A 13,755-nucleotide genomic window follows, 5' to 3' on the forward strand; every position below is an offset into this window, starting at 1 on the left:
CCCCCTGAGCAGAGGACAAGATCAGCTGCCATATGACAGGTACAGTAAATGATTGTGATTGACGTGTTATGCCTTTGTTATTGTTTAAAAAAGACTGTGTATATTATATGTCACACTAGAGGCAGATGCTCATGTTAAACATCATGCCTCTTTTGATCCCAGGATGCCATGATTCAGTATATAATCCTACGTATGCATGGCCCTGTAGCACCAAATTGTGGAGTTACATATTACTGCTGGTGCGGAGGCATAAAAAAAAATTAATATTTGACACCATTCCTGCCAATAAAGGTCGCTTAATCCTACACATCAGACCTTTATGATGTCACTGTGAGCTGCTGTCCTGTTCCTGCTGTGGATCAGAGGCGGCTACAGAGAGGTGCTGCCTGTGTCCGGGAGGAACAAGCGTGCGGCGGTCTTGCTGGCGTCAGGATGAGTGGACTGTCTTATCATTCCACAACCATCTGAACTATCTGGAAACATGGACAATTATAAATCAGCAGTCAACAATGTAAAGCCGGAGATATAGTTGCTGTTAACTATGTGTATGCGTACGCATGATGGCTGACAAGCGTTGGTTTTGTGCGCCTATGTGCATGAGATGCAGTATGTATACAAACAGCAGGGGCAGTGTAGAGGCAGAGCGGATGTGACAGAGCAAACACAGCATTGGCAGCACCAGAGACAGGTTCTCCCCATTGTCTCGATGGGCTTGATTTAGAGGCCTTACATGCCACTGACATTGTCACTGCTGTTGCCTTTTGCTGTACATATTTTCTTATATATATATATATATTTCTAGATATATATATTTGGATATATATATATTTTCTAGACTGTTTGAGTTGGCGCCTTGTAATTTCATTTTATTTTACTGTTTTTGCACCTTGTTTTTTTAATCATACTTGGCACCTTGTTTTCTATTTTCCAACATTTTAATATTTTTATATTTTAATTATTTTTGTCATAATTCACTGCTTATACTGGACCTCATATTGTAATTGAGATTTCCCCCTAAATAAGGGTTATCTTATCTTTTCTGCCTTGATCTCATCAAAATGTGACTAACTTCCTCGAGTCTCCACGTCTGTTGTTTACATCCCACACATCTGTAACTGTATACGGCCTGAGTGCTCTCATCTGCCCACTAGAGGTATCCTCCAGTAACACACATCGCATGTAAGCAAGTAGTTATACAAAAATTGCTCCAAGCAAAGCAAACAAGTTTTAACAGCAACTATGTCTCCAGCCTAAGAAGGTGCAAAAAACCGGAGGAAATTACAGAGCACAAGTTAAAGGATCTGATGGAATCATCTTGTATAATTCCATATGAAAAGTAATTCCAAGTGAAAAGTCACCTCGGTGAAGTGAGGCGTCTGCACAGAGCTCAAAAGATACTGAAAGACAGCAGCCACCCCAGACAGTCTGTTCACCCTGCTGCCATCTGGAAAAACATACAGAAGTATCTGCTGCTGAAGCAGCTTCTTTCATTGGGCTGTGAGACTCCTCAACTCCTCCTTCAACACCAAAACATGTAGCACGATTTAGGACCACCTTTAAATTTCATTTCTTCTTAAGCTACATATAAAAAAAATGACAAACTTACCTTATACCTTGTGCTTGCTCTATGGGCCCATGGATGCTTAAGATCCAAGTAATTCTATATGTGGAAAGTAAGATTATTAGCTTCATGTGCTAAAGAGCAACTTTCATAGGAATAAACTGGGCCCCACCTCAAAACTGCATCCAATTCTCTTTATACATCCATATAATAGTGTTGTTTGGAATGATGAGTTAATGTACCTTCTTTTTTACAATTTTACTACTGTCTGAATTGGAAGTGTAAATGGAAGCAATGGAGAGAATGACTTTTAATACGGAGCAAAAAAAAAAAAGAAAAAGGGAGCAGTCTCTGCGTGTGCATGAATTTCCTCAAATCACACACACACACTCACAGCATGGTGAGGATGAAGTCACCGTGCGCTCATGTGTCTCGTCTTCCAGGCTTTTAATGTGAGGGGCACTTCTGCTTCTGTCACCACCTTCCAAATGAAAACTCTCACAAACACACGCTCGGGTCATGTGACGCCGCTCCCAAACAGAGACACACTCGCAGCCCATAAACACTCTCACAGCGCTGACTTCACATGTCAAAAACAGCCTGTGAAACAACAAGTGGTTAGAGTTGATATTTTATTTGTCAGTTTAAAATGTACAAAATCTGATGGGAAATAAATCTGTACTGTAAACACCCAAAGTGATATGTCAGATATGCAAGAGATTTATTGATATAGATGATAAAACTTTCAGGCCCTGAGTGAATAAATTTATAGGGAGGAGATACAGAAACACGTGTCAGGACAAACCTGGAGCACCGAAATCATCCAGGAGTGTTTTTCACCTCCAGTGCTTGCTGCTCTCTGTCGTCTCACAGCCGAGGCTTGATCTGCAGTTTTTTCTCTGCGAAGGAAAAGCAGGGAATTTAAATGAAGAGTATTGGCAGAAATGAAATGACAAAAGACAAGGTGTGTGTTCATTCATGTGGAACCGACTCTGATCTCCTGCGTGCTGAATCGTGCTGAAACACTGAGTGATGACATCTTAGCTGATGGGTAAATGAGGAAGAGAACAGGACAACAGGGATGAATGAAGGTGTGTGTGTGTAGGAAGTGTGTGTGTGAGGTCGCAGTCCGGCAGTGATACATTGCATCTGAGCTAATTTATGCAAAGTGAAGAGGAGCTTGTTTGGCTCAGATCCACCTTTAATGAGGCTCTGGGCGGTGCAGAGGGACCACAGTGTCATTTGTAATACTTAAGAGCAGTGCTTCCCAACTGGTGGGTTGTGGTCAAAAAGTGGGTCACCACTCCATTCTGAATGGACTGCCAGTGACTCGAGACCATGTCAGGTTTGTAAAAAACACACTGTATTTTAAAGTACAGTGAATTTGCAGCACAGAGCTTTAATTTTGAAATAGGGTTTCCTCCTGTATAGTGAGAGAGTGTTTTTTTTTTTTTTTTTTTTTTTGCAAAACAGTAACTACTTTATTGCTTTATTGTTGGGCTCTTGGTATTATGTGGCCTGTTTTTTCTTTCCTTTTTTTTGCATTTGCATTTGCATCTTCATCATCTTTCCATGCAAAGCTGCTCAGAGACATTATGTTGTGTTAGAGTAATTTCCATTATAAAGCTAATAATAGATGATTTTGTTGGGCTAAAAGGAAGTTATCATTGTGCTGCTGAGTTCTGCATTGCTACCAACTCAAAGAATTGCATCCATGCGATCCCAATGGAGGACACAAAGGACTTGCGTATTTCTGTCTCCCAAAGCACAAGATGAAGTAGTCAAATTTCTTGTTTTGTCCAAAACCCAAAGACATTCAATTAACTTTCATGAGAAATACAGAAACTAGAAAACAATAACATTTAAGAAGCTGGAATTAACTTTTTGTTTTTTGTAAAAAAAAATGTCTCAAACTGTTTGATTCATTATGAAATCAGGTAACCATTAATTTCACCCTGTAAAGTCTGAACATTAAATAATAGCCAGAAAATTCTATTTCTAAAAATTCTATAAAAAAAAAAATAGATTTAATGTTTTTACAGGCCTCTTTGACAAAATGTAAAAAGATTAAAAAAAAAAAAATTTGCTTATAAGGTAATAATTTTGTATTATATTTGATACATCAGGCTATTATGGTAATTCAATGACCACAAAGAATGTCATTTTTGAAAGCAAATACATACCTTTTTTAATGTAGTTGGAACACTTCGGCTAGTTTTTGTCATTTTTTTACCACCTTTATAGTGCACTGTGGTGGAAAAAAAGTTTTTGTCCTCATTCAGGCAAAAATTGACTTTATATTCCCCTAAAAAGACCTTATAAGGAAAGCCATCCACCATCTGAATGCCCAAGTTCTCAAGTGTGTGATAAGGCTGTGATTGTCCCAGAGGTAACAATAGGTCATTTAATAGAATGAGGTCAAGGTTGCATCCAACAGCTTTTTTTAAAGTAGTGTTAATGTCGATAACATGAAGGTCACATAAAGTTGTGTATCAAATCTGATATAAATGGCATTTTAGTGTTAATAGTTAACGGCTAATCAACTGATTGACATATCTGTTTAGCTCTATTCTACTACAGTAACTATTAGTTTGGATACGTCTTCTTCAGAAACACGTTTTATGGGAGTAAACTCTAATAGACATACACACAAAGTAAAATACAAAAACAAGAACAGTGTAACACATAACTTTGTCAAGATAGTGTTTTCCAGTCCTGGAAAGTTACTCTGCAATTTCCCAAGTTTTCCAGTTGTTAATTGTTAGGAAGACATTCCTTCATACTTACTGGACATTCACAGCAGGCCAAAGCAAACACACTTAAACGCATAGTAAGATAAGAAAGAAAACTGAAGCAGAAACATTTGAGAACATTTACTGTGACAATGTTATTAGAAATGTGGGCTGTTTGAACAGTATGTGAGTGAAGAAGGTCGAAAGTCAAAATGTCTCTGGGCAGGTCAAAGGTCCTGCTCGTTTCCACGCATAAGAGACTAAATATAAACCATGAAAGACAAGGAGGATTACCTAAGAGCAGAACAGTAGAACTGACCAGAAATATTTCAAACAAACCCTAATTTTGTCTTCTGTTATTTATTTAGAAGCTGACCAAATTTGGAAAATCCTGGGTAATGAAGGAAAAATGAAACATGGAGACATGGTAGTATTACTGGAAAAACTCATTGGCAGTTAAGTTGAGTCTGATGATCCATGTCCAGCTTTTCCATCAGAGCAGATACAGCTGACACTAATCAGCTGTCTCTCAGCAGTTTCAGTCTCTGGGGACATCTTCATTTTGTTTGTCAATAAAAAAAACACCTCTGTCATCTCTTTAGGCAAGACAAAGTACAATATAATATTCATGGAACTCAAAGAGTACCTGGAAGCCTGAAGCACACTCAAAAAAACACCCTATTTATTTAAGGGAATTTTTTAAAGACAAAACTAAATTAATTTTGAGGAGACCTTAATAAAGTAAAAAAAAAATTAAAAATATGGGGTAGGGTTGGGAGATGTTGGTTCCTTAAGTGAGACAATTGTTTTATTTTATTTCATCTTACTTGTCTTTTGGACACTGATTGTATGTATTATTATTCGCTTATTTTAACAATGACCTGATTTTTGATATATTCTACAATGGATGTCAATAAAGGAAAAATTCATTTAAAAAATTATATATATATATATATATATATATATATATATATATAGGTTTGTGTGTGTGTGTGTGTGTGCACATTTAACATAGGCGCTACAGCCCGCTGAGAATAAGGCTGAATGGGGGATAAAATACACTTAATTAACTTTTCGTAAAAACGTTCTGTCAATAGATAGAGAAAATCAGAAAATGTTTGGTAAAGTGGCACAGGTTAAAACAGGTTGAACACAGGTGAAAGGGATAAAGTGTTGCTTTGCTGTGCCAGCCAGCATGCGTGTGTGCGTGTGTGTGGTGTGTGTGTGTGTGTCCGTCCAGTAGGCAGGGGCAGGTGGATGGTGGAGCCTGGTGGGAGGAGGAGGGGGTGGATGGGGGAGGCAGCCTCTCTCCCTAATCCTCTATCTGTCATGTCTGTCAACAGAGAGCTCAGCTGTGCCTCCCTCCAGCCCAAAACCTAAATATTATTACCTCTGTCCTCTGAGCATTATTACTCCTCCCCTGAGCATCATTGCACTCGTCAGCCCCGCTCTGATCATCATTATCTGTCTGCAGCTCAGACCAATCACCACTCCCCTTTCTCGTGAACTCAGGAATGATCCTGTGGCTTTCATGACAAACATGATCCTGCCACAAAACATGTCTGCACAATATGCTACATAGTCAGCACTTTTACTTTCACAGTAAGCAAACTACAGTTAGTCCTCTTAGGGAACATTGTTTTTTGACAACTTAGATTAAAATTTCCACCCATAATTCCTATTAATTAAAACATTTTACTTGTCAAAGCTGGAGATGTGGAAAACAATGATGGAAGATTTGCAAGACAAGTTGAAAACAAATTAGAGATGTCTCCATACCATTTGTTTATTCTAAATACGATTTAAATACTGAGTTCTGATCCAATACCAGCGCATAAAAGTAACACAAAACTACAATTACCGCCATGTGTTTGTATTCCTCCATTCACCAGTCAGGCTGCATGTACAGTTTGCATCAGTGTTTGTAAAACATGAATGCTTCCCACATCCCCGGATGTGCTCTATGTTGGTCAGGTCACATATATTTGTACCTTTAACCTGCAAGGTCTCGGCTGGCAGTGTGTCTGGTGCGTCTGCCTCCTCTGGGGAGCTGGAGAGGGAGATGAAGGACGGCAGTTCCAGAGGACCTTTGGTGGGCGTCCCTGGAGCTGCCTGAGAGCCCTGCGGCATGACGACAGACAGGCGGGGCCTAGAGGAAAGAAACAAACATTTAACTAGACCTTGAAGCATATCAAAATTAATTTATATGATGGTTCCGGTCATTCAAGAGTGAGCTCTGTAAAATCCTCCTCCCTGACCTCTTAGAAGGCTCCTTGGTTCTGGCTCTTTTGGCTGTGGCAGTGGAGGTGCTGCTGGCGCTTCGTTTTACTCGTTGGCGGTGCTGCAGCTTGCAGCGAGCTCCCCGAGGGCAAGATCCCGTCTTAGAGAAGTCCGGACATACCAGAGTGTGTTTTTTCTTGCACTGGTGGTTAGAGAAAAGGGAACATAGACACAAACACACAGGTTTACTTGTAACAAGTAATATCAAGAAATTACAAACTGGAAGTCACTCATAATCCTTTTCCACCAAATTATCTCTGGTACTTGGAGGATATGTTATCGAGGAGGACATCGCAAACTGCAAAACACAAGTAAACGATAGCTGCAAAATCATGGATTGCCCTGATTACCTACAAACGTTTGCCCTTTTATTACAGATACTAGTCCATACCCAAGAATATGTGCACCACAACCATATGCACATTTCAGGGGATGTGCGTGCCACAACCTTGTACAGACTACAGGCCTGTTTATTGGTGAAGACTTCAACAAAAATGCAAATAAACAGGCTAAAAACAAACAAAAAAAATCTACTTTGTTAGTCACTGGTTCAACATCAAATGCACTGGAACCTAGACTAAAGGGGCATTTACACGGCAATGGATCTTGCATGAAATGTTAAACTTTGGTTGTGGTTTGGCCTTTCATTCACACAACTAAAACATTTTGCAGCCCTGAAAACATAATCTTTTGAAACCGGGTTCCAGAGTGTAATCTTTTGAAAACATCACCCCTTCTGTCGCTGTGTAAACTTGCAACATGCAAATGCGCTTTTGCACATTCTATGGTGTGTGATTACAAAGTTATACCGCCACCTACTGGCCTGGCATACATACTACAGGATTTTTGGTTGTTTTTGCAGATCCGTGTACATGAGGATCGTTTTCACAATGTTATCATATGAACGCAAATTTTTTTAAAAACTCAGAGCAAAGACTTTTCTGTTATTAGCAGGGTGGTTTTTGTCTAAACGTGGCTTCAAACTGCTAATGAGGGGAAAAAAAAGAATAAATGAGTTCTGACTGTGGACCCACAAAAATGTCTCACTTTAGAGAGAGGACACCTAATGCTAAAAGAAAGGTGGACACACAAGAAACGATAAAACTAAAAGTTCGCAAAACGTGTACAAACATGTTTAAACCTTTATGGGAATATCTATAATAGATAATGTTTCTTTTCATCCCTTAAAGAGATGAAAGTTTTTTATGTCTCTGGTAGCACTCGGATGATTTCACCACTCAAAGTTAAGAACTTGTGTGACAGCATTTCAAAACAGCTAAGTGAAGATACATCCTGACCCGGTACTTGATAGGTTTCCTCTGTTATTCCAGCCACTCTTTTGTAAGTCACTACTTTCAAGAGACTCTCTTTCCGTCACCCTCTCCTTTAACGTGCAAGATGAGCAAGTGGGTCACAGTTAGCGTCATTCTGGGGAGCATTGTGCATGAGAGAGAGCGAGCTTTCACATGCATGTTTGCAACTGAGTGTGTATGACAGTGTAATACGGGTGTAAATTGGTAGCTTCATTCTCCACGAGATCCGATCCCTCCCACCTGTCAGAAAAGCTAATTATATTCACTCTGGGGTGCAGGCTGCGAGAAGTGTGTGTGCTTGTGTGTGCCTGTGTGTGCCTGTGTGTGTGTGTGTGTGTGTGTGTGTGTGTGTGGAGGGGTGAGGAGTGCGGGACCGGGGAGCAGATTGGGTCCAGAAATAGAGTGTGTATCGGGGGACCAGTGTGTGTTTCTCTGTGTATGTGTGTGTGTGTGTGTGCGCGTGTGTGTGTGAAGGGGAGAGGGAGCTTGAGATCGATTTTCCAGGAACGCAATGGACTATTGGTGGACTCTCTCTGGAGCCCGTCAGCCCCTGACTCGCTGCCACCAGAGCCCCTCTCATCGCCCTCACACCCATGTTCCTGCACCCCTGAGTGCCAGGGGGACCCAGGGTCAGCTCGCTGTCAAATGTTTCTTTGGATCATCTTATAGGGCTGCGGTTTTGACACAACATTTCGCTCAACAAATCAGATCTGCTGCCGGTGTCAGTAACGAACATCGTTTTATATTCAGTGCATGACATCACTGCTGAGCCTGTCAGCTCCACACTGGGCTGAGAAATACACTCATATTCATCATTTAGTGTTTTATTTTGTGGACAATGTGTTTCTTAAAATTGAGAACTCTGATGCATAATTTTAGGGCTGCAACTTCATTTTACCTTTCAACATGTTTCTTTTTTTCATTTTTAGGTTAGTGAAAAATGCACATCATATCTTCTCAGAGATAATGGTGACATCTTAAAGTTGCAAATCAATAATGTTTGGCATTTTGCTTTGCTGAAATAAATTACCAAAAGTGTCCATTAATTTTCTGTTTGGTGATTTATCAACTAACTTTTCAAGCACTATGTGATTTTTTGTTTTTTTGTTTAATTTAACATTTAAAAGCTTTAAGCCTTAGTGGCAGCATCTGTTTGACTTCCTATCCCCATCAGAGCTCCACAGCTGACTCTATAGTAACGGTGATTGTGACTTTTGTTTATACGCGATTAATAAAACTTCATCTGTTACAGTTTACACCTACAGAGCAACATTAAACTGAGCATCTCCTGTCAACAGGCCAATCACCTACCTACCTGACCAATCAAATTTCAAGCACTTTCTGATTATAAAGTTGCTGCTGCAGACCTACAAATGTTACTGCTTTTTTAAGGAAGGATGAATTATTAATGTGTAACCATTTGAAATCTGAGCAAATTGGCTTAATTTCTTTCAAATACATGGCAAGAGGGTGATAAGCAATTTAACATAGATAACAAAAATAAAGCAAAATATTAGTAAAAAAATAAAAAAAGTTACAAGGAAATTACCCAAAATTAAGCAAAATTAAACTGACATTTAAAAAATAACAATCTTACAATGTTTTTACCTTGTTTCATTTTGTTATTTTATGAATTGTGACACATTTTTTTCTTTTATTTGTCGTTAAGTTTTTTCTTTTATTTGTCGTTAAGTTTTTTCTTCATATCTGTCTTTTTAACACGTAACATATACAATGTATATGTGACGTGTATACAAGTATACTATGTCACTTATACCTTTACATACATAAACAAATATTGTATATACTATATTGCAACATTAGGTGCTCTTATCATAATTATTCTTTCCCATATCACTCAAGAACCTATTGCTGACATTAAAATGTTGACTTTAATATACCAAATCTAAACTTTGACTTGTAAAATGTGCTGTCTCCCACAAAATTCTGATCCAGAGAAGAAAAGTGTGACGGGCCAACAGGAGTTAACAAAGCTGAAGCGCTTTCAGAGTATAAAAAACAGAAACTGTGTGAGAAATTGACTGTAAAAGCTCAGTCCACTCCCCACAGCTCCATACATTCTCATTTTCATAAAAAGAGAGACAGAGAGAGGGAGAGAGAGAAAGAAAGAAAGAGAGAGAGCTGGGAAATGGGAGGAAAAAGCTAAAGTGGACAGAACATCTTTATCCCACACCAAGTTAACAATTTTCCACTTGATTTAAGGAATGCTGGGATGTCTCTGGGGCCTATTAGAGAGCTCTCTGCTGGGCCAAAACCAGGAGGAGTCAGCACATTTACCAAGAGACTGAGAGAATGAGCAGAAGAGGCAAGGAAAAGAGAGAGAGAGGGAGAGAGAGAGAGAGAGAGAGGGTGGAAGATGGAAAAGACAGTAAAATAAAAAAAGGGACATCACATGCATTTACATCTTAGGCATTAAGCCGACAGTCATCCAGAGCAGCTTACAGCGAAGAGAACAGAACAATAAATGAACTCAGGTTTGTGGAGTATTACTGTAGAGAGGCTGATGTTAAGAAAATGAAAGTTCAGTCTAGATCTTAGCTCATGTCCAGTCCAACATTATTGCTGCATCAAAAAAAAAGACCCTCAGTTTTTCAAAAAAATGTCATATTGTAGTAAGTAAAAATGTTTTAGTATAGTATGTCATAAAAATGTTACAGTATATCAAAAGATGTTGTAGCATAATATGCCAAAAAAAAAAAAAATCAACAATAAGGTAAAAAAAAGTCACAGTATAGTATGCCAAAAAGAAAATGTCATAGTAAAGTGTTTTTAAAAAAATGCCACAGTATATTATGTATAAAAAATTGCCATGGAATAGTTTGCCAAAATGTCATAGTAAATGTCAAAAATTGTCAAAGTACATAGAAAATGCCATAGCATAGTATTTCTTAAAAATGCCATAGTATAGTGTGCCCTCGTACAGCATGTAAAAAACCCCATAGTTTATTATGAAAAAAAATTGCTGAGTATAGTATGCCAAAGAAAGTCATAGTAAATATGTCAAAAAATGTCACAGGATAGTATTTCAAAAATGTCATAGAATAGTATGTCAAAAATTCTCATAAAGTATGCAAAAACGCCATAGTATAGTATGTTAAGCTGCATAATTCATTTTAATGAGAGCACTGTGTTGATGAAAAAATGTACACATTGTTCTGCAGAAAAGTTGGACGTGGCTCAACATTTGCTGCAATGCCGAATAGTGACATCGGGGAGCACACTGTTCTTTGTGTGATTAAATTATAAAACATTATTTAACTAAGGCATATTACAGGGTCCCTGCAGCTTAAGGCAAGTTAGATTTAAGATTTTTAAAAAAATGTTACTCAATAACTACAACTGAAGGAAAAAAAAACAAGAACAAAAAAAAAAACATGATGCGACATCAGCTACAGGGACAATTCTGCTCAAATGTCTATTAAAACAAAAAAAAATGGACTTGTATTATGGCGGAGATGAGGGCAGAGCAGAACTGGGATATTCCTGGTATTTGTTGTCACATTTTCTCAGCAATTTTATTTTAGCTCACTGTGCACATTGGATTCAAGTGGCTCGATTCCCATCTAGTCGAGTTTTTTCATAGAAAACACAGAGGCTCATATGCATTGTCTTGCACCTCTGCAAACAGCTCCCCCCAAACAGTTAAACTTATTTTACCTGTCTGCTGTTTGATGGAAAACCACTCGCAGCAAAAAACTTTAGCCGCGGATCAGCCTGCTGCTTTTAAACATCATCATGAGCCGACATCAGTTAATGACCCACCTTCAAGCTGGTAGCCCTTTTGCTAAGGAGACGCAAATCGCTGCCACGCTGGGCTGCCAAACCAAACCAAATCAAACTAGGCCAAGCCAAGCCAGCCATGAGTGTGCAAAAAGGGTTAAACTCACTTATGTCAGCCCCTTGCGCTGCAAGAGCTCGCATGAGTGTATGGCCTTTATGGGGTCAGATCAGGTCAGAGTGTGGTTTGGTATTTTAGAGGTTACCAAACAGACAGTAGATGTAGCCAGAAGCCAAAATGTTGAAAATGATGTTGGTGGCGCATTTTATGATTGACTTTCATGTTTTTTTTTCGTTAGTTATAAACAGGACAAATTAGACAGGGATTACCAAACTCATCCCACCCTGCAGGAAACAGATTGGCAATGTCAGAAATATCACAACAAAGAATTGAGTTGAGTGTTACATTGAGGTAAAAAACAAAGAGCAACTGCTTGAAAAGGGTGAAACCACAGAATCATTTGGCTAAACAGAAGATCAGAGAGCTCTCTGTAACCGATTGCCGCTCACACCCTTTCAACGTGCTGAATCTGCTTCGATAGGAGCCAGTAAGAGTCAACTAAAGCCAATCCTGTAAAAACTATGGTTGACAGTTGGCCACTGACGCTCTGATGGCTGAGTGTCGACTTATCAGGCACCAGAGAGAAAATGGACCTGATACAGGAGCCACATTTGAGCTAATGAAAAAAAGGGGGAAATAATTAAAAAACGCTAAAAAGTGACGCGGTGGAGTTAAGAAATGAGAGGACAATTAGGATGGCAGAGACAGATCCTGCGAGGTGGAGGGTGAGTGTGAGACAAAGCCAGGATGAGGCAGGAGGAGGATGGAGGCGAGGAGCAGACTTAACCCCCGAGCTGCTGGAGTGTCTGCCTGCCTGGCCCAGAGTGCCATCCTCAGCAGTTTTCCCATCTATAATTACTGCCTGCTATCCATCATAGAGCCAGCAGAGCCTCACAGCACAGCGCTCCATAAACACACACACACCCAGGCACAAACACACACACAAACACACACACACACAGGGGGAAAATCACAGACCTAAGCACTTCAGCTAATAGAATAAATATTAATATCCCTTTTGTTTTCTATATCCTCATTTCCCCATGCACTATTTAAATGAGGTCTGACAATGTGAAAAAGCATCTGTTTCACACTCGACGCTCAGAAACAAGCAGAAAAAGGAGGAGAGGGGGAGACAAAGGGAGGTAAAAACACAGGAGGAGGAGGAGGGTAAGGTGTGTGTTAGGTGGATGTGGGGACAGTGTGTGTGTGTGTGTGTTTGTGGGAAGGGGGTGCTCGGGTGTCTCGAGTCATGTGTAGGTGGCTCTCTGTTACCCATCAGGCCCGCAATGTGTCACTCAGACACTACAGTTATGCCATTATGGACCACCACCCCCTGCAGCTGTTGCTGCCTGTGTGTCACTGTGTACATGCCGCTGTGTGTGTGTTTGTATGTGTGTGTGTGTAAGGAAGATTGGCTACCAAACTACTTGTTTACCTAAGCCTCAGTTTAACTTCAGTGGAACTGTATACATGTCGTACAATATAATTATACATTCAAATGACCAACAAAGCTTAGACAAAGAACTTTACAGTCCGTAATGGCGTCAACACTGTGCTAAATAAAATCTAGTGAAATCAAACCAGTGATGAAGGCGTTGACGGCCTATCTGAATGAGCCAAAAGGCATCGGTTGACCAGCGTCTATGACCTCGGCCTGACCTACACTGAAGCTGCCTGGCTTTGGTGAACACATGTCTGTACTTGGGATAGATTTAATTTGAGGATATTGATGCCCAAGTGTCATTTAACTGACTCTCCAAAGAGAGAGAGACGGAGAGAGTGTGAGGCAAGATAACCATGGGCAATGACAAGTAAACAGTAAGCGAGAAGAGGGAAGTCAAAGTGAAAGCAGACTTGATCTGGTGCTCATTCTTTGTAATTTTGTATCTGAGCAGATCAAATTTTTTGCAGACATGAAAACCAGAGCTGACTGGGAAGATATGCTTATCTCAATCATACAAATGATCTATTGGGATATGATTTATTCATTTACTCTTTTTTTTTTTA

The 13,755-nt window shown here is 39.6% G+C and overlaps 1 protein-coding gene across 2 annotated transcripts in view; it reads right to left on the reverse strand.

The window, feature by feature from the left end:
- Positions 1-2,179: 2,179 nt before the first annotated feature.
- zc3h3 (zinc finger CCCH-type containing 3) overlaps positions 2,180-13,755 on the reverse strand; it is an 83,616-nt gene continuing 72,040 nt past the window's right edge. For both annotated transcript variants that reach the window (XM_042483625.1, XM_042483624.1), the window contains 3 exons: positions 6,552-6,715; positions 6,285-6,442; positions 2,180-2,460 (listed from right to left, as the gene is read on the reverse strand). In XM_042483625.1, coding sequence (XP_042339559.1) covers positions 2,429-2,460; positions 6,285-6,442; positions 6,552-6,715 — 354 coding nt within the window. In that variant the 3' untranslated portion in view covers positions 2,180-2,428. The remainder of the gene's footprint in view (positions 2,461-6,284; positions 6,443-6,551; positions 6,716-13,755) is intronic.

The sequence above is a fragment of the Plectropomus leopardus genome, chromosome 3 (genome assembly GCF_008729295.1).
Source record: "Plectropomus leopardus isolate mb chromosome 3, YSFRI_Pleo_2.0, whole genome shotgun sequence".
Classification (NCBI taxonomy): domain Eukaryota; kingdom Metazoa; phylum Chordata; class Actinopteri; order Perciformes; family Serranidae; genus Plectropomus; species Plectropomus leopardus.